We start from the raw sequence: 21,181 nt of genomic DNA on the forward strand, positions 1-21,181 counted from the left end.
TTCACTACTCAGAGTTTAAAGAAATAGTACAGTGGATACTCAGTTTCACAACTTTGATATATTCTTCTTCTTTGATGAGATATTGTGTCAGATGGTGACAACATCCAACACAGAGAAGAGGCATTTGCCGAATGAACAAAAAGTTGGTCAAATCCGCCATTCGAGATCATTACGCTCGAAAACAATAGCGTGGTCTTTCCAATGTAAAGTTCATGACCCCAAGAAGGGAGAGGACAGTACAAGGTCTAACAAAAATACAAATAATAATAAAGTAAATAAATGAATAAGGAATAAATAATAAATACTGAGGTTGGAAATCTTTCGGAAAAGAATATTTCAGCTGCGAAAATGAAATGGCAAGGGTTATAATTAAAGTACTCTTTAGTCTCCCAAGTGGTAACGGAATGTATTTCAGATAATGTAATAATTGGTTGATAAATAGATATTATAGTTGTAGTTAAACAGTTAGATAACTCATACAGTAAATGTAGGATGAGATCGTGAGGCTTGTCGTTACTTGCTGACAATATGAAATGCGTATTTTGAAATGCAGCCGTTTCGAGCTATATTTTACGCTTCCTCCCCTCGTGGATTCCTAACAAAAAATTTAACCTCCATGGGTGCTGAAAGTTGTGGCTCCCTCCTTCAAGGGGAAATAACATATGCTAAGCTTTAAGGTTAAAGCACTCAGGCTGAAAATTCATTTGGTATTTGTTCTGCGCCATATACACTAAAACTGTTGCAGGAATAGACATGCTGTGTTGTACCGGCTTTCAGTTGCCGTAGCTCGATATTGTCCAGGCGCTAATATCCTCTTTAACAGTGAAGCATTTAATGGATTCCGTTACTGCCAGAGACAGATTATACTTTTCAGATAGGGTAAACTGCATTCTTAAGGAGGTTTTGTGGTTTATGAGATAAGTTAGGGTTGTGTACATGTTGTATAGTCTATTTACGGTGTGTATGTAGCTGTTTGAAAATTATTTCAGTCTGATTGAGAAAGGGATTTTCCCTATGTGATTCATTCCTTGGATCTATTTCCCCATCAGCCGGATGAAATTCAACCGTTACAGTTTTTCTCATGGGTGAAAGGTATATCAATAAGTCAATATCTGGCTCTTTGGTAAATATAAAGTTGAACTTCATGAGGTATTCCTTCTTACCCAAAACACCTCCTTTACCCATTGGATCATTATGTTCTCCATGACCATATTTAACAAAGTATTCCCAACAAATCTGCCATTTGCTTCCCACTCCTCCCAAATGATCTCGTTGCAATTAAAGTCTCCCACAAGGGCTACATCGTTACTTTGTTCAATATATACAAGTATATATTTTCTTAAGGAGGAGAGTTGTGTCCAACAGGATTTCTTGATATTCAGGTTCATTACCAGCTCTTGTCTTGAGAGGTGTGGGGTGGGGTGGGGGGCATATATCATCATGAATCTCTCCTGTTCAACCCTCTAGCTCTACTCTTTAGGTGAAATTCAGTCTTGCTTTCACTCAAGATTTAATTTTTTTCATCATTATGTCATTTCTTACAACAACCATCACTTCTCCACCCATCTTATCTTCTGTCACTTTTCCCAATAGAGTATCTACAATTCCACATCTGAAGATCAACATCAAGTAATCCTTTACCTACCAGTCCAATGGTAAAACAACTCCATTAGCATAAGCTAATTCTAGTTTTCTTGTAGCATTTCCTGTGCTATACTGCTCTCCTGTCCTTTTCAAAACCACACATTAAGTGAAGCATTACACCCACTCAGCCTATTGTTAATAAATGCCATTTGGAAGCAACTAGTCACACAAGAGACAATGAAGACGAGCAATGACCCCAGTATCATTTACTAAATCCCCTGTAATGGCTGCAGCAAGCCATGTTATGGCAAAGGCCAAAGGAGATTACCTAACAAATTTAAAGAGCACAGGGCAGTCATAAAGAACCACCATCTTTTGAACTGGTGGGCTACATAGATCAGGAAGGACATTTGCCCAATTGGCATTAAGCAGAGATAATGAAAAAGGGCTTCCTAAACAGCAAAGAAAGATCATCTCAACTCTTTACAGAGCCAGAAAAGACAATATAAACTAAAAAGTAAATATCAAAGTGGACCAATACAACAGCAAAATACCCCACCAAGCTCCTTCAGAACAGCAACTACCATACTTAATTGCCAGGTGTACAGTGGGGTTTTGTCCTGTGATTTGGTATCCAATGGGTATTCTAGATACATAACAGATTTGGGTTTCTACAGCATTTCTTATATCATCATTCATGATGTACAACTGGTATTTCAAATGTACAAACTGTATGATGTGTATATCATAAATGATGGGGTAAGGAATGTTGTAGAAGCCCAAATCCACATACACACACTTCCGTTCCACCATCACCTTTACCTCTTCATCTCACCATTCCCTACCCTTCCTTCTCTTCCTTCCCATCCTCATCATCCCACATAACATCTTTAAACACTATCACTTCCTCCTTGAAACATACCCATTCTTCTGCTCCGACTACCCTTTCATCACTCACTAGCTACGTATGATAAAATTGGAGATGAGGAGACAAGACCCAGCAAGCATTGATCTTTTCCTGTATACTACCATTAGGTAAATACAAATGAGTAAATATATCCCACACTTACCTCAGCTTCCCCTGATATTCTTTCTCTTTTTCCTTCAAAAGAAAAAATATATAAAAACAATAAAAATAAATTAACAAAATAAAGAAAATAATTATGAAATAAACTTTCCAGTGTTTCAGTTCTTTTAGCCTAAGTAGTTAGTTTCCAGTCACTGTGCCCTCCCCACGCCCTTCGGTCACGTCCTCTTGGACCACCTTGCCACATAGAAAACATGGATGAGGGAGGGGAAACTTGATAGCTTTATGGATCTGAAAATGCTAGTATTTACTTAATTGTAGTATACAGGAAAGGAGCAATGCTCATCTGGTCGCGTCTCCTATTCTCTATTTTTCTAACACACTTAGACTCAAATTCATGTATGGTTCCATCTTAATCTGACTTTGATTTCCAATTATCATGTTTAGATTTAAACTCGTGTACTGTTTGAGCTTGACCATGTGAATTTCTTCACATGGACAGGTTATTTAGAAAAAAAAGATTCATGAGGTTACTGGTTTTGTGTATTTGTGGCCTTGTCTACCCACCAGAACTAGGAGAAAAACGCGAGTCTGTGTGTGGTGCCGGAAAGATGTATGCCCCATAAAGACCAGGTGCAAAGGAGGAAAGCCTAAAGTCTGGTTGCAGTTCCCCGTGTAAGGGGGAAAAAGCCTTTGGTATGTGTATGTATGTTTATTCCCACTTCTACCATGAGATTTCATTTAATAAAGAAAGAAAGAAACCACACTAGAAGAAATTATGAAAAATCTCATAGAAACACTGATCATTCCAAGATTGCAATAAGCATTAGTGGCATAGTTCCCACACCGAGAGAAGGATAGCAACCAAACTGGTTCCTAACCTGGCAAATAAATCATATGAGGAGAGACTAAAAGAACTGGATCTGCCAACATTGATAGATCAATGAGAAAGAGGCAATATGATTACAATATTTAGGTCATGTAAGGGGACAGACTACAGTGACAGAAGGGATCTCTTATTAAGGGATGGTAAGCCACAAAAACAAATTGGGGAAGACTAAATATCTAAAGGATGTGAAGAAATACAGTATTCCATATAGATATATAAACACTTGGAATAGGTTAGAAGATGATATAACCCAAGCTGAAGCAATACATGAATTCAAATTAAATGTGATAATTAGAAATTGAAGATATCAACCAGGTTGGATTCATAAATTAATTTGAGGCTAGGTAAGATAAATTAGAGTTTCCTGTATATTACAATTAGATAAATACAATTTGGTACAATTATGTGAACACACTCAAAACTGATGCACAAACAGATATGTGATACCTGTTATGTCATGTGATTAGTACATCATTTCTTGACAGACTGAAGTTTCTTGTAGTTAAATTACCAGTTTATTTCATTTTTCTAACATATCTAAATAAGAGGACATAATCTGAAATTGATGTATAATACTACTAGATTTCCTTCTTTGCTTGTGTAAAAACAGAGTATTCAGTGTAATTGATACATTGTATATATCTAATGAGCTGTACTATTATCAAAAATATACACAACAAAGTAAAAAATATGTCACAATATAGGTGATTGATACCAGCATTCATTTATGATGAAATTGGTACCTGAAAGAAATATTAACTGTAGCCTTTTTTAAAACATAATTACATAACATTTTAGAAGAACTACATTCATAAACAAAAAATTACAGAGTAAAACTAAATTCTAACTACAAAAATTAATCTCACTTACCAAGTTGGAGCACATAATTAAGGGTCTCAGATATAACTATCTCATTCCAAGTGTTAGTTTATATAATATATATTCTAAGCTGAATTGGTTAGTTGATATGAACTGTGATTTACTGGCACTTTTATCCTTGTGGACAATCTTGCACCAACATTGTAAACTTATATTTCTTATATTGGTCTAGTTAATTTGTATTTTTATTAGTTTGGTCAAGAGCATTGCATGTGTTCATAGTTTGATTAAGAATATTGTGTTTTGCAATTTACATTCTGCAAAGATCATAGAGGTATTGATGTTTTGTCACCTAGGATTTGGTGTAGTGTGATAGTTATTTGAGGAGGTAAAGGACAGAGTAGATTGTTGTTGCAGAGTAGTGCTTGAATCAGAAATTCTAGTAGTGTGTATGATATTGTGAGGGAAGAGAGGAGATTATATGTAATCCTTTATAATTCTTTTGGGTGAGAGGGATGTATGTGTCCAGTTGTGGTTCTTGTAAACTGATGCAGACAGATATTGCTGAAGAAGGATCCACATGGTTGCCAAGTTTGGGTTGAGACACTGGCAGTTATATTGTATGATGGAGTACTTAGTTATTTAATTTGGTGTAATGTGGTGATTGTTTTGAGTCATGCACCCTCAGGTCATTGCAGTCAGGAGTCTATCAGTGTGCTTGGGTACTGTTTTTGGGAGGGAGTATGGTCAAGAGGTGAGTGAATTTCACAGGTACTCATTTATTCTGGTTAGGTCTGGTGGGGGTAGTGGGATGTTCATGAGATTTAAAATGGGTTTGGTATTGGTATGTGTATTTGAATAGAGTAGGATGGATTTCAGCTTGTGCTTCTAGTTTTGAGGCTGCGAGTGTTCTGATGGGTACTGTGGATGGGGGAGGTTTACTTTAGTTGTTTGGTGAGGGAATGGTTTGGAGGTACTTAGGGTGGGGAGTTTACTGATGTAGGGAACTTGATGTACTCTATTACATCTACTGTTTCTCATCTAGAGTTGAATCTTTATGTGGGGTTTGATTGTTTTTTCTCATTTTTTCTTGGGTGTTGTTCCTTGCCTCCTGGTAGGGGGAAAGTTTTGCGATGTTAAACTGAATCATGTCATCAATAGCTAATATTTACCTAGTTTACCTAGTTGTATTATATGGGAAGGGAGCTATGCTCATGGTGGCCCATCTTTGTATCTTTTTGCATCAAGTGTTTTCTTAAAATCTTGAATAGTATTTGCACACACTGTTTATCTAAATTATTCCAATGATACAGTGCTCTATGTGGGAAGCTATTTTTTCAGATTTTTTTTATAGTTATCCTTTTCGAGTTTCTTTTTGTATCTTCTTGTTTTTCCATTGTCCCATTTTAATAAATCATTCCTATCTAAGATTTCCATTCCTTTCATGATTCTATAAATAGTCAGTAGATCTCCTCTTTCTCTTCTTTGTTAATGTGAAAAGAAGAATGTTGTGGACACTTCCTTGGGGAACTCCTTGTAGGGTATGTGGATTGAGCTGACTCCATCCACACTTGGAAGATACTATGGTTTAAAGACTGAAATATGAAAGGCCATAGCTCCTCAAACTCCTAAAAGGTAAAGCTTATGGAGAATCTATCATTCCCAGATCATGTCATATGCTTTTCCTAAATAAAATAATATAGCAAATATAGTGCAGGTTGTTGCTTCTGTTTGCACTAGGATGTATGTAGAGCTAATTGCAAAAAAAAAAATCAGAATGAGACAATTTTTTCTAGGAGTTTACTGAGATACAACACAAACAACATTCCAAAGTTTATTCACAGAGAGATCTGTGGGAATTTTTGAGTACCACTGCCAGCCACTGTGGGGCTGTGGGTTTTCCAATTAGTGAAACTTTTGTAGGTTTTGAGTTGAATAAATGGAATGACTGAATTTGTGGGTGTGGGTGACAGTACACTGAAGAAAGTGGGGGTTTTTGTACAGGTGGTTCTTGTATTCTTTTCTTGCGGCGGAATGACTGCGGATATTGAGGTGGGTGAGGGTTGGTGATGAGTGGGTTTATGGGTTAGAGTTTTAGTGGACTAAAGGGAGCAGGAGGTTGTACAGGAGGTTCTTGTACTTCAGATGGTTTGAGGGTGAGGGGTAGGCTTGTAGGTTTCAGTGACACTGATGAGGGGAAAGTATTTGTATAGGAGGTTCTTTTATAATACAAGTGATTTCTTTTGATGTAGTTGTTTGAGTAGAACTACAGTGGAGGTTCATCTGATGAACTGTAGTGCTTCCATGTTTGAGATTCTTGGCCTGATCATCCTGGATTATACTCATTTTTGGGCTTCTCTGAAACTGATATTTTGTGAATCTCTGACACAGAAGACTTCCTTTTCAGTGCAGGGTGGTCTTGATTGCAGTTTATACATTTGGCTGGATTTGAGCATGGTGTAGCATGTGTGGGGGCTGAGTAATGTACACGTACACCTAGGGTGTGACATCATTGTTTCCAGTGTCCAAAGTGCTGACAGTTGAAGCAGTAACATGGATGTGGAAAGCATTTTTCTATTTCATATCTTATATAACCTACAGTCTAGGTTGGAAGTTGTGTTTGACTGGAGGTCATTATTAGTGTCAGGGTACTGGTCTTTGTACTGTTTATGGTTTTCTAAACTCAGTATATTTTGGTTACTTTTGATCATCTCAGTATTTTTTCCTTTATTTCTTCTTCTGTGTGGCATTATAGAGGTAGAATGAGTACTACTCCCACACTGGTGTTAAATGTTCCATGTGTTGTTTAAATTGGGGTGTATGCAAGCACTGTTAGGGCTTTGACTTTGTCACATTGAGCTCTTGATTTTATTTCTATTGTTAGGGTTTCTCCTTGGGGACACATATTATGGGGAGTTTCGCATTTGTCTTCAAATTCATAATATACTCTTATGTTTGTTGTCAATTCATTGTTGAAAGACTTTAGGACCAAAAATCTTGGGGAGTCCAAGTCATCATCCACTTTGTCTTGATATGGGTCAACTTGATGGTTAACCACAGCTGTGTAGTCTCAGAAAGACATCTCTTAGTAGGATCAGGGTTGTACATACATATACCAAGGCTTTTTCAGGGTTATGGTTATCAATTATGGTACTTGGTCTGTTGATAATGCAGATGTAATTATTACACTCTGTGGAAAGGATACATAGATGCTCTAGTGGTACAATTATATATTGTTCTTGAGCTGAAGGGCATGGGGGCTCTCTTCTTTTTGTTCATGGAACATCGTGATGCAGGACAGGAGTGCAATTGAGAGACCTTCGTTTTGGGGGATACTGCTCCCTCTCTATTGTTGTTGTTGTTATTATCATTATTATCATTATTATTATTACCACATTATGGGTGACAATGGTGAGGGCAGCTCTCCACCCTGGTTAGGTTCCTGGAAGCTATGTTTAAGGCACCTCTTCTAGCTCCTTCCCCATGTGGAGTGAGCAGAGTGGATCCTGAACAGGGCTGCTCAGTCAGGTAGGTTGCTGTCAACCTATACTACTACTCATCCTCACACACGATGACCCCTGGGCCTACACTGCCTGCCATGTAGGTTGTGACTAAAGGCCTCCAGAGATCATTATTTCCTGCTCTTACCATCATGCACCATCACTGCAGGATTTATGATTGTATCCATGGAGGCAATATACATGGGTTGTACCACTAGATAAAACAATAGTGTGTGCAAAAACAATACATGAATTTAAGAGCAAATTAGATATGGCGAGATACAGAGACAGGACACCACGAGTGTACCTCCCCTTCCCGTAAGATACAACTAGGTAAATACCTAATGTATCCCCTCAAGATGGTCACACCATCACGTGTATAAGCACAGGAAAGAATTCTGTCACATGCAACTTTCGTGATAGATAGACGATCAGGATAGATACCTGATATCACCAATTATAAACCAACCCACCATATTCCAATTAAAATATGTATATGTCTGTGGCTGACCATCCCAACACAACCAAACACATTTACTGACACTACATAAGCCTTCATTCAACAATATAAATATACCATAATGTTGTATAATTAAGATTAAATCTAACTGCTAACAACTATGTACAAAGGAATGCTAGGTCAGCAATTTGACCTAGGATGCCAAGGAGTGGACCGAACTAATGGCAGTCTGTAGAGTGAAACCTTTCCAACTGAAGGTTCCACAGATTTGTGTGGAATAATAAGTGACTATTTTTTGATGATTGTTAGTTGGAAAAAATAAAGTTATTGTTAATGGGAGAGGGTTTGACTGGATATACTGTCAGACTGAGCTACTTCCTCACTCTCACCATAATCCAGGGGCACCACTTGGGGATGCCAGTGCCAACCCTTAAGGCTGCACCTCCCTGTGGAGACAGGAGGTGGAGGTACTGGACTTGTTTGAAGATTTTCTTTGGGTTTGGGAGATCACCAGCCATCATCTCCATGCACTGATCCTTCTCAACCATCGAACCATCTTTTCACAGCCACAACATGAACACCAAGTCTATTGCCAGCTATTTGAAGACCACAGGTTGTCTACAGGCATGACAAGGGGCAGCAGATTGATTGATTAATCATTTGGATGTGGTGAGATAGCATTTGATTTTTCTTACCGTCTTTGAATCTCATTTTGAAATCTTGCTTCCTTCTTCTTAAATACATATACCAAAGCCTTTTTCCCTCTTACAAGGGAGGTAGCCAAAAAATAAAGGAATAAAAACCACTCCCACCCATTCCATCCTCAACATACTCCACTCCCCTCCACCCCCTTCCCTCCCTCTTATCTTGGCACCTCCTGGATGACGGGTCATCCCTGCATCTTGCCCACTGCCCTGGGTCAGAAGCAGTGCCGCAAGACACAGCACATCCACAGCAAGGCCGCTTCATTAAATCAGCAAACCCCCCATCCTCTTCGTCCCCTCATGCAGAAAAGGAGAAGACAGGGAGAAATCCCTTCGGGCTGCATCAATTTATTTCTCACACATACTCCCTCACCACCCCATCCCCTACCCACTCCCCTTCATGCATCACAGCATCATCCATACACAATCAGCTGTTCTTAAATCTGAGAAAGAAGAATAATAATAGAAACCACACACTGGTTGAAGGGATCTAGTTATGGAGCATCTCTGGGAATGATGTGATGTTAGTAACTCTCTAGTACTGCAGGAAAGAACCGGACCAGATGACTGGTCTGAAAATAACACTTAACATACCTGTCAGGACTCCTGAAGTATCCCTGAGAAATAACCGAAACATTTCCAACACATCAATCCTAACATACAAATCGAGAGCATTGTGACCAATGACGGGTACCTACACGTGGAGGTCCTGAGGGGTTGGCACTTGGTCCCTGGACTGGGGCTGAAGATCTTTCTTTATCGAATACAACTGCATTTCTTACATTCTTTTTCACATATGAAGAGCTGACAACTGGCAACTACTCTCCTCCCCACCTTTCACTTTCAGCTGATGACATAGAAACAGTCCCACACTCATACAACACAGACAACAATCCAAAGTTTCTTCCCAGAGAGATTGTGAAAGGTTCTGAGGACTGTTACCGGCCAGTATGGGTTTTCCACTTAACCACTTTGGTAGGATGACGACTACATAGACGTCATGGGGTGCAAGTGGATACACGAGGATACTGGTGTCAACGTCTTGATTATATATTTATTTTGTATTTGTATATGAGTTATCCCTGGCTTTTGTGAACTGGTTTGATCATGCTTTGTGTTTATTATTACTTAGAGTAAAAGAGAACAAGTAATACAGTAGTGACTTTATATCTTATAATGAAAGTAGTGTGATGTATCATACATATGGCAGCCAATGCTGCACACAAGAATTTGACTCATACTGAAGCAGTTAGTGAAACTCAAGGCAATACTTTATTAATTGAACAGACCATTCAAGAGTTTTTCTGTGTCTTTTGTAAAATGAGAGTAGATGTCACTCACCAACTAAAGATAAGTTTCCTCAAGACTGAACTTGGAGTAAAAGTGAGCCAACAAGAGATTCACTTTCTGCTTAGGATCCATCAAAAACCGATTGTGAATGGACAACAGAGGAGGTAGTGATGACGACAATCCAAAAATAGTAGTTTTCAAAAACAGACCATCATTTATGTGAATCTGAAGCACTCAACAGCTTGTCTTGAACTGAACTCAAAAATTCATCCTGAGTGTCATGGGACAGTATATCTGTTGGGTAAAATACCTAATTGAACATATTCATCACACTGCACATCATAACACTGACAGGACCATCATTGATATGCTACCCGAGGGACATCTTGGCCAGTTTGACATTCAGGTGTGAACCAAGCATTGTATCATTAGTATGGTAGATCCTTGAGTCACATGAAGAACTGTCACCCCAGAATGCCCACATGAAGGATCATCACCCTATGAGATCCCACCTGAACAATTGTCACCCCAGTACACCAAATATCAAGAATGGAACTGAGATTAGGTTTGCTTAGGTTAGGTTGAATGAGGGTTATGCTTATTGTCATCAATTTATATAACAAAAGAATTGTAAACCCAGAATGGCCCACATGAAGAACTGTCACCCTATGATAGCCCACACGAAGTCAGGGGTGATGATTCTTCATGTGATCAATCCTCTTTATTGGAACTTTGCATGCAATCGTGAACATGAGATACTGGTTCATTGTGGTAATTGAATCAGATTCTGAGAACAAATCCTAGTGGAATCTCACAAGGTACAAATACAAAAATATCCCTACTGTTGTCCTTTTATAAAAGTAGATATTGATCATGAAAGACAATCCGAAAAATCATCACAATCAGAACTATGATAAGCACCGAAAAGGTAGTTGTTATGCAGATTACTGGATACATGAATCACAACATAATCCTGAAAAGGTCTTACTGTGTATTGAAAACCCTTCATAAATATCAATAATGTAGACCTGGCTGGCAGCAACTAAATCACTGAAGTTCCTGTGAAGACCTCTGATGTGAGACAACAAAATTTGACAAGTGTGGTATAATCCCTTACTGATTCAGATCAGTATCTCCATAGCAAAGTAACATAGAAAACAAATAAACCAAAGTGCAAGAAACAATAGTAGTCATATAATCACAATCAACAAGCTATTACGTCTAAAAAAATGGAAAAAAAAAGAGGCCCATAAAATATTAAATTTTGTGGTGGATCTAAAGAGGTTTTCCTGGGGGAGCTGTCACACCAGGTAGGACAACTGGTTTTAGGAACTGCAAACTTACTGACATCAAGTAGTACTCCAACAGCACTGATGGCAAATAAAACAGCCATTACCATTCATTTCTTTACTCTGCCAGGCACGAAGAGTTGTGGCCAAGAAGGAAACTTGTAATTCACATCAAGAAATGAAGAATAAGAAAAAAATCAATCAATCAATCAATCAATCAAGAAAAGAACCTGAACTCTGACCTTTCAGGACAGGGAAGTGGGTGCACATCTATAGTTGGGTATCATAACACTATCTCAGTTCTACATAGCAGCTGGCTCCCAAATCGAGTTCATCCAGTCTTTGACAACTCCTGGGTGTCTAGTCACCCTCCATACTGGAGTTGGGATTATCTAATTGGAGAAAAAAAGCTATGTTCAAAGATGGTGGGTTAAGTATATGAAAAGTCAGAGGGTCATGTCGATGCCATGTATGCATTAGGCAATTATATAAATAATTATTGCCTCGAGTTTCACCAATTGGAAGACTGATGACAGATACCTGTATGTGATGGTCCTGCAAGTTGGACAGCAAAGCTCCACATTTTTAAGACCAGTCAACCATCTTGACTCTATCAGGAGATGCAAACCTGAGAGGCTGGTATTTGATCTCTGGATTGGACCCAAGAGCTCTCTTTATCAACTTTATCTGCATTTCTTACACCTTTTCACACATGGAGAGCTGACAACCAGCAAATACTCTCCTTTCCCTACCACTATGAGCTGGTGACAGAGAAACAGTCTCACACTGATATAACATAGATAACAGTTCAAAGTTTTTCCCCCCCAGAGAGATTTGTGGGAAGTTTCAAGGACTGTTGCCAGTCGAGCTGTGACTTTTCCATTTAGGGCTATTGTCAGCCACAGTGGCTAGCAATGTCCCTTGGGCTTTCCCACAGATCTCTTTGGGAAGAAACTTTGGATTACTGTGTTGTATTAATGTAGGACTGTTTCTATGTAACAGGTGGAGAGGAGTTAACAGTTATCAGCTCTCCATGTGTGAAAGTGTAAGAAATACAACTTAAGTTGATAGAGATCTTGGGTCCAGTCTTGAAACCAAGTGTCAGCCCGTGAGGGGTGAACCCCCAGATGGGGGTAAGGGGGTTAAAGGTTTTGAAATGGGACAGGTCTACTGTCCATCTTGCAGAATTACCACAAGAAGGTATCTGTCATTGGTCCTATGCATAGGGTGAGTTAAAGAATATCCTTACAGACTATTCCATACTCAATACTATAAAAGAAGCATACAGCTAAAGGATATAAGAATATCGAGCAAACATCAAAACACTGGCTGAAGTACTTGTGTTGGCTACACAGAACAATGAGGTCACCACAAGGATGACAAGGAAGATAACAAAGGAAACTTCTCTGAAACTGGAAATGATAGCAAAGCATGACCCAGCAGTACAGAAAAAAGGAAGAAAAATTCCACCTACATTAGTCATGATACAGAATGAAATCCTAGAATATTCGTCAAATATGGTCCATGACGATATAATTCAGGAAGTGAAGGAAAGTGAAGTGTTCTTGGTTATTGCTGATGAAACCAAAGGCCTGCAAAAGAAAGAGCAGCTATCACTAGTACTTAGGTCTATAACTGGGCACTGCATAAGAGTTTTCTCAACTTTCAGCAAGCCACAAGATTAGATATAGAAGGCCTCATGGAAAAATCAAACAATGTTTGGAAAGACATGAGCTGAAGTACAAAGACTGCCTTGTTGTAGACAAGGTCATGACAATCTGTGATGATTGGTGAATAGTCTAGACTGGAAGTTAAAATAAAGGCTGAATAAAAACATATCTTTTATGTACACTACGATGCACATTGCCTTAAATTAGTCTGTTGCTGTTTGACACTGTGAAACCAATACTGGAAGGTGACTTTTTCTTTTGCAGAAGCTTTACATCTTTATGACCAGGTCATGTGTCCATCAAATTTGGCTGAATTTTAAGGTCAGCCAAGAGATTTGCAGAAGCTTACTGAAACATTTGCAGATATTTGGCCTGCAGGAATGTAATGGATAAGTTGTATGATAAGCCTCATGTTCTGCATGAAACTCCTTCCAAGAACAGTGAGGAAAAGTATGTAGACATGTTTGCACAGTAAGATCTGAGCTTTGCCTTTTTACAACAATCTGAGGGGTCCTAAATCTTCCTCAGTTGACATGTTTCTGGCAGCAGATTTAGTTAATGCTCCCACAAGACAATTCATGCATATATTAGTGAATTGTTGGTCAATAACAAGAGACACTTCTGCACATTGCATTATACAGTAGCTCTTACAACTGCTGAGAAAAAGTGATCCTACATATTAAGCTCCAGATTCAGAGGGTCCATCATTACATCCAGTACTAACCTGAACAATGGCAACTACAGGTATTTATCATTTTGTGTGGGTTCTTTATGTGAGAATTCGCTAAGATGTGACATAAAAATTAATTAAAATTGTGCGATCTGTTCGCTAAGGTGCAATTTGTCCCAACCACATTTCAAACAGTGTCCCAGATGTGTAGTTTCACTGTCTGCTGATAGGTGGCCACTTCCGCTCCCAGTTCAACATTTACAGCCTTCTCGTGTGTTTACAGTCACAGCCAGTCCAGCGAGTGACTGTGAGAAGTGAGGGAGCATCGTGTTAAGTGTTAATGGGTGCTTTATTTATACTTTTAGAACATGTTCACATTATTAGTCAAATAAATGTGTTTTCTTGTATAAAACCCCATCTCCCCTATTATCCATTGTTTCTTATAGGGAATATATATATACATATATATATATATATACATATATATATATATATATATATTTTTTTTTTTTTTCAATTTCAGTTTGTTCAATGCCTTTAGAAATACATATCTCACACAAAATGAGAAATACCTGTAAGTTGATGAGGATTCTTTCAAGAGGAAGGTGTTCTGCCCCATTAGCACTGTTCTAGGCAAATAAGACAGGCACTTTGCTACTAGAAACCTGAGCATGATACAGGACATATATTCTCATGACCCAAAAAGCAAGAGTTTCCTTCAGTATGGACCAGTATTTCAATTTGGGAGAGATCTTTGAATGTGATGTCAATTATTTCACCCATGAGTTCTACCATACAAGGAGGATCCTGCAAAGGAAGTACCAAAATGGAGTCCATAAGTTTAGAGTTGCTATTGTGAACAGCACTTTAATGTGAATGCAATTTCTCAGCTCAAAAGGCTCATCAAGATCCATTTGCACATTACCATGGCTGACAACAGCCTGAACAATTTATGTATCCTCACCACAGAGCTGGAGAGCCGAGGCATTGAACACGGACAAATTTATCCAAAATTTTGCGAGATATCACCAAAAAAGGGGAATTTATCTAATGTAAAGGAATGCATGAGAACATTGCATTAAAGCCTCCATACACTCAAACAATTGTTTTCACCAATAACTTTTTGCTATTTATTTTGAATATTACCATTATTTGTGCATGTGTCCTAATCTGAATTAATGTGTTTGTATACATTATCATTGTATGCATTAACAGTCTCATATTTGTGTACAGTATGAAAGTATACAATTTCATTTTCTTCTTACACATGGCAACATGTTCCAATAAAATACAATCAAGTTGAATTCACTGTTTCATGGGCATTTTATTTTGGAAGGCATTCTTTTGTATTTTCAAATGTCTTTGTAGATGGATAAGGAGGTAGAACCAGTGTATGAAATCCATAATAAACATTCCCGTTGTAATGACAACATTTTGTGGATGAGACTTTTTAGCAACAAAGAGTTAGTCATGCCATACATGCAGTCATACTTTAGTGCATAGTCACTTCACAATGGCTGTTTTCATGTGATGCATTCAGCATTTGATATTAAGCATGTAACACCACTAGGCTATGGCCACCCTACACTAGATGAGTCCAACTTTGGCTATCCCATTAAAATATTTCTGGCAGCCCCATTGACAATATATCAATAACAAGTACACCAATTTCTTTTCCTCTAACCCACTCTCCCAGAGCAATTTATGTATCCTCAGCACAGAGCTGGAGACCCGAGGCATCAAACATGGACAAAATTATCCAAAATTTTGTGATATATCACCAAAAAAGGGGAATCTATCTAATGTAAAGGAAAGCATGTCCACATGATCATTGCATTAAATTCTCCATACACTCAAATAATTGTTTTCACCAATAACTTTTTGCCATTTATAATAAATAAGGTATGTCCCAGGTTAGGATGGGTTAGGTTAGCTAGCATCTTTAATGCCACAAAGAATGACAAAAATGGTACTCACTCTCAGTCACAATTATCTGTTTCACCTGTTCATTTTGGCAAACTACTGAAACAGATTGTTCCTCTAAGTAGAACAGGAAGTGAAATCCATTTGTATGAGTATGAAATACTTCTGAGGGGTCTATTTCTCAGAATTGACATTTAGTAAGTGAATCATTTCTATATCTTGCTAAACATGAAAGATATTCTTGGGAATCTACATCCTTGAGAAAGAAAGAAAGAAAAGAAAAGAAAAAAAAAGAGGTAAGCTGGGCACAATCGCAGTATATGGAAAGCTACTTAATATTCTTCCACTTGATTCAATGGAATTTATCCACTGCCAGCCTTCACAGATTACATGTGTATCATTCATTGGGTAAAAAGACTATGGATACAGAAGTAAGGGAAGGGAAAAATTTGTCAGGCTGAGAAAGTTAGGTTGGATTTGAGAGGAATGTGCATGTAGATTGAGTCTTGAGTCAGGGTAGCCTGCAAAAGTAGGTAGTTACATTGGGGATTATCCCAAGGAAAGAATTGCTAAGAAGACTTTGGAATGTGCATTAGGTATGGTATTACTTCCTAAAGGGTATGAAGGGATAGCAAGCGAGTATTTACTTAATGACTAGCTGTCTTAACTAAATCATTAACCACTTTGGTACGATGACACTTACATAGGCATCATGAGGCGCAAGTGGGTACATGAAGATGCCACCATAGGCACCTTGATTATATATTTTTGTTGTTGTACATGAATTACCCCCAGATTCTGTGAACTGGTTTGATCATGTTTTCTGTATTTATTATCACTCAGAGTAAAAGAGACCGAGTAATACAGCAGTGACTTTATATTTTATAATATGAGTAGTGTGATGCAGTGTACATATGGCATCCAATGCTGTGCACAAGAACTTGACTCATACTGAAGAAGTTAATGATATCTTGTTTCAATTTATTACCATACTCAGCATGTTCCCAAGTTACCCAACTCATCATTAATTACAGATTGAACATAAAGTGAATATAAGTTGAATGCTAGCTACTAAGTTGATTGAAACAACCTATCAATCTGTTAACACTACCAGCTTCTAGGTATGTATAGACCAATTTGCCAAGATTTTAGAAATTGTGGTACATTGATTAGATGTTACCTGAAATTTCATCTACCTCTTCAGACACCATTCCAAAGAGAGATGTGTTACCATGAGTTATAATAATAAAGCATGCCAACAGAAGATCTTTTACTATCCATAAGAAGAAGAAGAAGAAGAAAAAGAAAAATTACATGTTTATCCATGTGAATTCTAAAACCTTTACCTGTATTACATCCAAATATCTCAGCTGGAACTTTATTCTGTTTATTGAACATGTAGTTGGCAAATTTTTTCTACCTACATCCAGTTTAAATATGATGGTCTGACAACTTGAAGTTATTACTTCTCATCTGGTTAGCATTTGGTGTGAAAGTATTTTATATTCTGATGTTATCAATACCTTTCAAAATCTTAAAGGCTTGTCACAAGTCACAATTTTTTCTATACTGATTAGATTAGATTAGATTCAAAAGTGATTTTCATATGCTTTGTTTCTTATATCTGGTTTAAGTTTTCTGGGACCTTGGAGAAGCAGCATATTTGTAGCATCTACCACTGCCACAACTATCTCCATCACTAGATGCATAGCATACCACCTAAGCACTCACCTACATTGATGTCCTGACACAGCATAGCAACTACAAATTGGCAGCTAAGAACACTCAAGCTTACTTAGACAAATTAGAGATGGTTTAGAGATATCAGAATGAAAGCCCTCACTACAAACATTACCATTAACTTTACCTGCCCCCAAAACAACCACAAAAAATCCAAAAGTGAAGCTAAATGGCCAACCATCCCACTGGAAAAAAACCCTAAAACATTTGGCCTCAAGTGCAAAACCCATGTCACCTTTAGTCCACATATCAAAGATCTGACAATAAAAATCAACAAGAAAATAAACATACCAAAATCAATCACAAGCTATGGTAAACAAAAACAAACTCTAATCAGACTGCAAATAATTCATTAAAACCACACTCGATTATGCCTCCACAGTTTGACAAACTATACAAAATAAAAATATTGAGGATGCACCAAAACCACCCCAAAAGAACACTTTAAATCAGAAACCAAAATCCTCCTTACAGAATATCACATGAAAATGATAGGTATGCAGTTCTATGCAAAAGCCCTGAACCTCACTCATCCAACTCATACCATCACACAAACACAATGAATAGAACATCAAAGAAAGGTCTTTAAGATTTTAAAGGGAATTGACAACATCAAAAGTGACAAAATTTTCACACTGAATGAGAATCAGACAAGAAACAATGGTCTCAAACTGTCCGGCAATAGATTCAATTTGGAAGTAGGAAGAAACAACTTTGCCAACCGTGTAGTTAATGAATGGAATAAACTTCCTGCACAGGTAGTGCAATGTAGTTCAGTTCAAAGCTTTAAGAATAATTTAGATAAACACCTAAGCAAGATGCTGTAATGATTATAATTTATTATATATTATTTGTTTTTGTTTTGTTATTATTAGTTATATGTCAATTTACTATTATTTACTATTTACCTGTTTGTTTATTATTTGACTATACCTATGCATTTATTTATGTATTTTATTTGTTATTTACATTATTATAGTTTTTATTTATCATTTTATTATCATTATGATTTTCTTTTTTGCATCCGACCTAGATATGGACCAAAAGGTCTCCTGTTGGCATGCTCCGCCTTTGTAATCCTTTGAAAGAAAAATATACTACACAAGCACAAACATGTACATCCTACCACCAGCACCACACTATGTATCCACAAAAAACATATTCACACCCAGATCACAAAATAAGTTATTCAAGACAGGGGATCAATAATGCCTGGTTCCTTGGTATGTAGCAAGTCCAATCTTGCTAGTGTCATCTCTTACTCTGGTCATGTCTTCTACCCATTGGGTCATTACATTTTCCACTGTAATATTTAATGGCAAGCCACTTGCAGTTTGAATCCCAGTGGTAATATGTTCAACACCATATATATCTCTCACCACAGTAACCTGTGATGTCCAAAACTACATATTTCTTTCAGCACCAATTCATGTATTTTCAAAAGTGGATGCAAATTAAGAGATAACTGTATGCCATTTGTTCTGAAGATAAAGTAATCTTACCAATCCTTTGTGATGGGATGGAGAAGGGAGCTGCCGATTTAATGAAACAGCCTTGCTGTGAATGTGCTGTTTCTTGTGACACTGCTCCTGACCCAGGGCAATGGCCAAGATGCAGGGATGACCTGTCATCCAAAAGGAGCCAAGATAAGAGGGAGGGAGGGGGGTGGATGGGAGTGGAGTATGTGGGGATGGAATGGATGGGAGTGGATATTATGCCTTTGTTTTTTGGCTACCTCCCTTGTAAGAGGGAAAAAGCTGTCATTATATGTACAAATCCTTTAGTAGCATACCTTTTAGTTGAGGACTCAAGTCCAAGCCAGGGTTTATCTCAGTTTCTGGAGAAGCCCTGTGTCGCAACCATAGAGGACTTGTACGATGCATAGCCTGTAGGAGGAAATAAAATCTTGATATGGTTTAGCTGTACAGTCTCGGCGAAAATTTGCTGATCAACTTCAACCATACTCAAACATCTACTGTAAACTGTCACCAGAACCCTGCAATAAATCCATATAAAAACGAACAAAAGGTGACTTGATTACAGTGTTCAGGTCACTGATATGGGTGGATAAAAATTACACAGGAGATCCCTTTTTAGGACAGGAAGGCATCATGAGATCATGAGAACAAAATTAAAAAGTGTTGTTGAGCTACTATGTGGAGTGCTGGCTCCCCAGTATAAAGGAAATGGTGACTGGAGCAAGTTTGGTCTATCAGATCACATGTCTAAAGAATGTGAAGGAACTGTTTTCTGTACAGGTGCATAAACTCCCAAAGTACACTAGATCAGCATTTCTTAACCTTCTTCAATCTTGACACCTGTACTCTGACTTAGGTGGTCCAGAACCTTGTGTACCCAGCTTTCATTAGTCCAATATTCCCCTAAATGTGGATACAACTATCACAGTGCCTTATTAATATAGGGATAAATTTTTAAATACTATATTGATTGATCATTAAGTTTGTTCAGGACACCCCCCCCCCCAAAAAAAAATAAAAAAATAAAAACAAATAAATAAATAAATAAAATATAATAGTAATAATAAAAAAGAAAACAGTATGAATGGCTCCAGTGATTGGTAAAAAAAAATAATAATAATAAAATAAATACAGAGAAAGGATCAGTGGTGAAACATTCATCCATATTATGACTTACAGCTTTTGTGCTAAAACTATATGTCCAATTTCATCACCATCTTAAAACATTTCAAAATTATCAGTGTAATGCCAACTCAGAAAGTACAGTCTTTTAAAAAAAAGTGTTCATTTATACTTTCATATGATTTGGGGAATAGTTGACCCTTAACATTCACTTGTTTAACACTTGTTGATTTGATGATTGTACCTACAATTAGGTACAATTAGGTAAATATAAGTATGGCAACAAATACAGTAAGTACAGATAAAATATTTGATTATTCATGGGTAACCATGAATATCAGCAAATGATAAATCTGATCATTCTTGTGTTGACTCACCCCACACTGCCCACACTTTTCTGTCCCAGAAAAAATAAAGAGAAAAAGAAAATGGAAAAAAAGGAGAGAAAATACTCACTTCATAATTATTGCCAGCCTTCCAAAGAGTTATAAACATGCATCAAAAGTAAGAGAAAATGCAGTGATGAAGATGGAGAAGGCTTCTTAGTTCATATAGATTGAATATCAACACCGAAAAAAAAAAAAAAGTGGCTTGGGGGAAAACAAAGAATGAGAGAAAGCAACAGAAAACAGAAAGCAAGCTAACAAACAAGCTAGAAATTATTGTACAATCTGCAGGGAGGAGAAAAATAATTTTGAAAGGGTTATTGTAGAGAAATGCAGAGATGAACCAGAACTGTTTTACAGGTTTATCAATAGTAAACTGAGCAAAGGAAAATCACCATGGTGAGGTTTTTAACCACTTTGATATGAGTCAAATTCTCACGTGCAGCATCGGCTGCCAAATGTACAATTCATCACACTACTCACATTACCGAAGTGGTTAAGGAGACTTCAGTTCACACAGAAATAATAAATGAAAGCTTACAATTTTGCCTTCACAAAGGAGAGCATTTTTTTTTTATAGGAAGGCAAGATGAGCAAAAATTTGCATTTAGAAAATAAAAATGAAGTGAG

The 21,181-nt window shown here is 37.5% G+C and overlaps 1 protein-coding gene across 1 annotated transcript in view; it reads right to left on the reverse strand.

Annotated features, from left to right (window-relative positions):
* The window catches only part of LOC143019818 (glucocorticoid-induced transcript 1 protein-like), a 247,381-nt gene that overhangs the window by 216,526 nt on the left and 9,674 nt on the right, over positions 1-21,181 (reverse strand). The window contains exon 2 of the mRNA XM_076175800.1: positions 19,358-19,451. Within this exon, the coding sequence (XP_076031915.1) occupies positions 19,358-19,451 (94 nt within the window). The remainder of the gene's footprint in view (positions 1-19,357; positions 19,452-21,181) is intronic.

This window comes from Oratosquilla oratoria, chromosome 38 (genome assembly GCF_046742065.1).
Source record: "Oratosquilla oratoria isolate Oo_2021 chromosome 38, ASM4674206v1, whole genome shotgun sequence".
NCBI lineage: Eukaryota > Metazoa > Arthropoda > Malacostraca > Stomatopoda > Squillidae > Oratosquilla > Oratosquilla oratoria.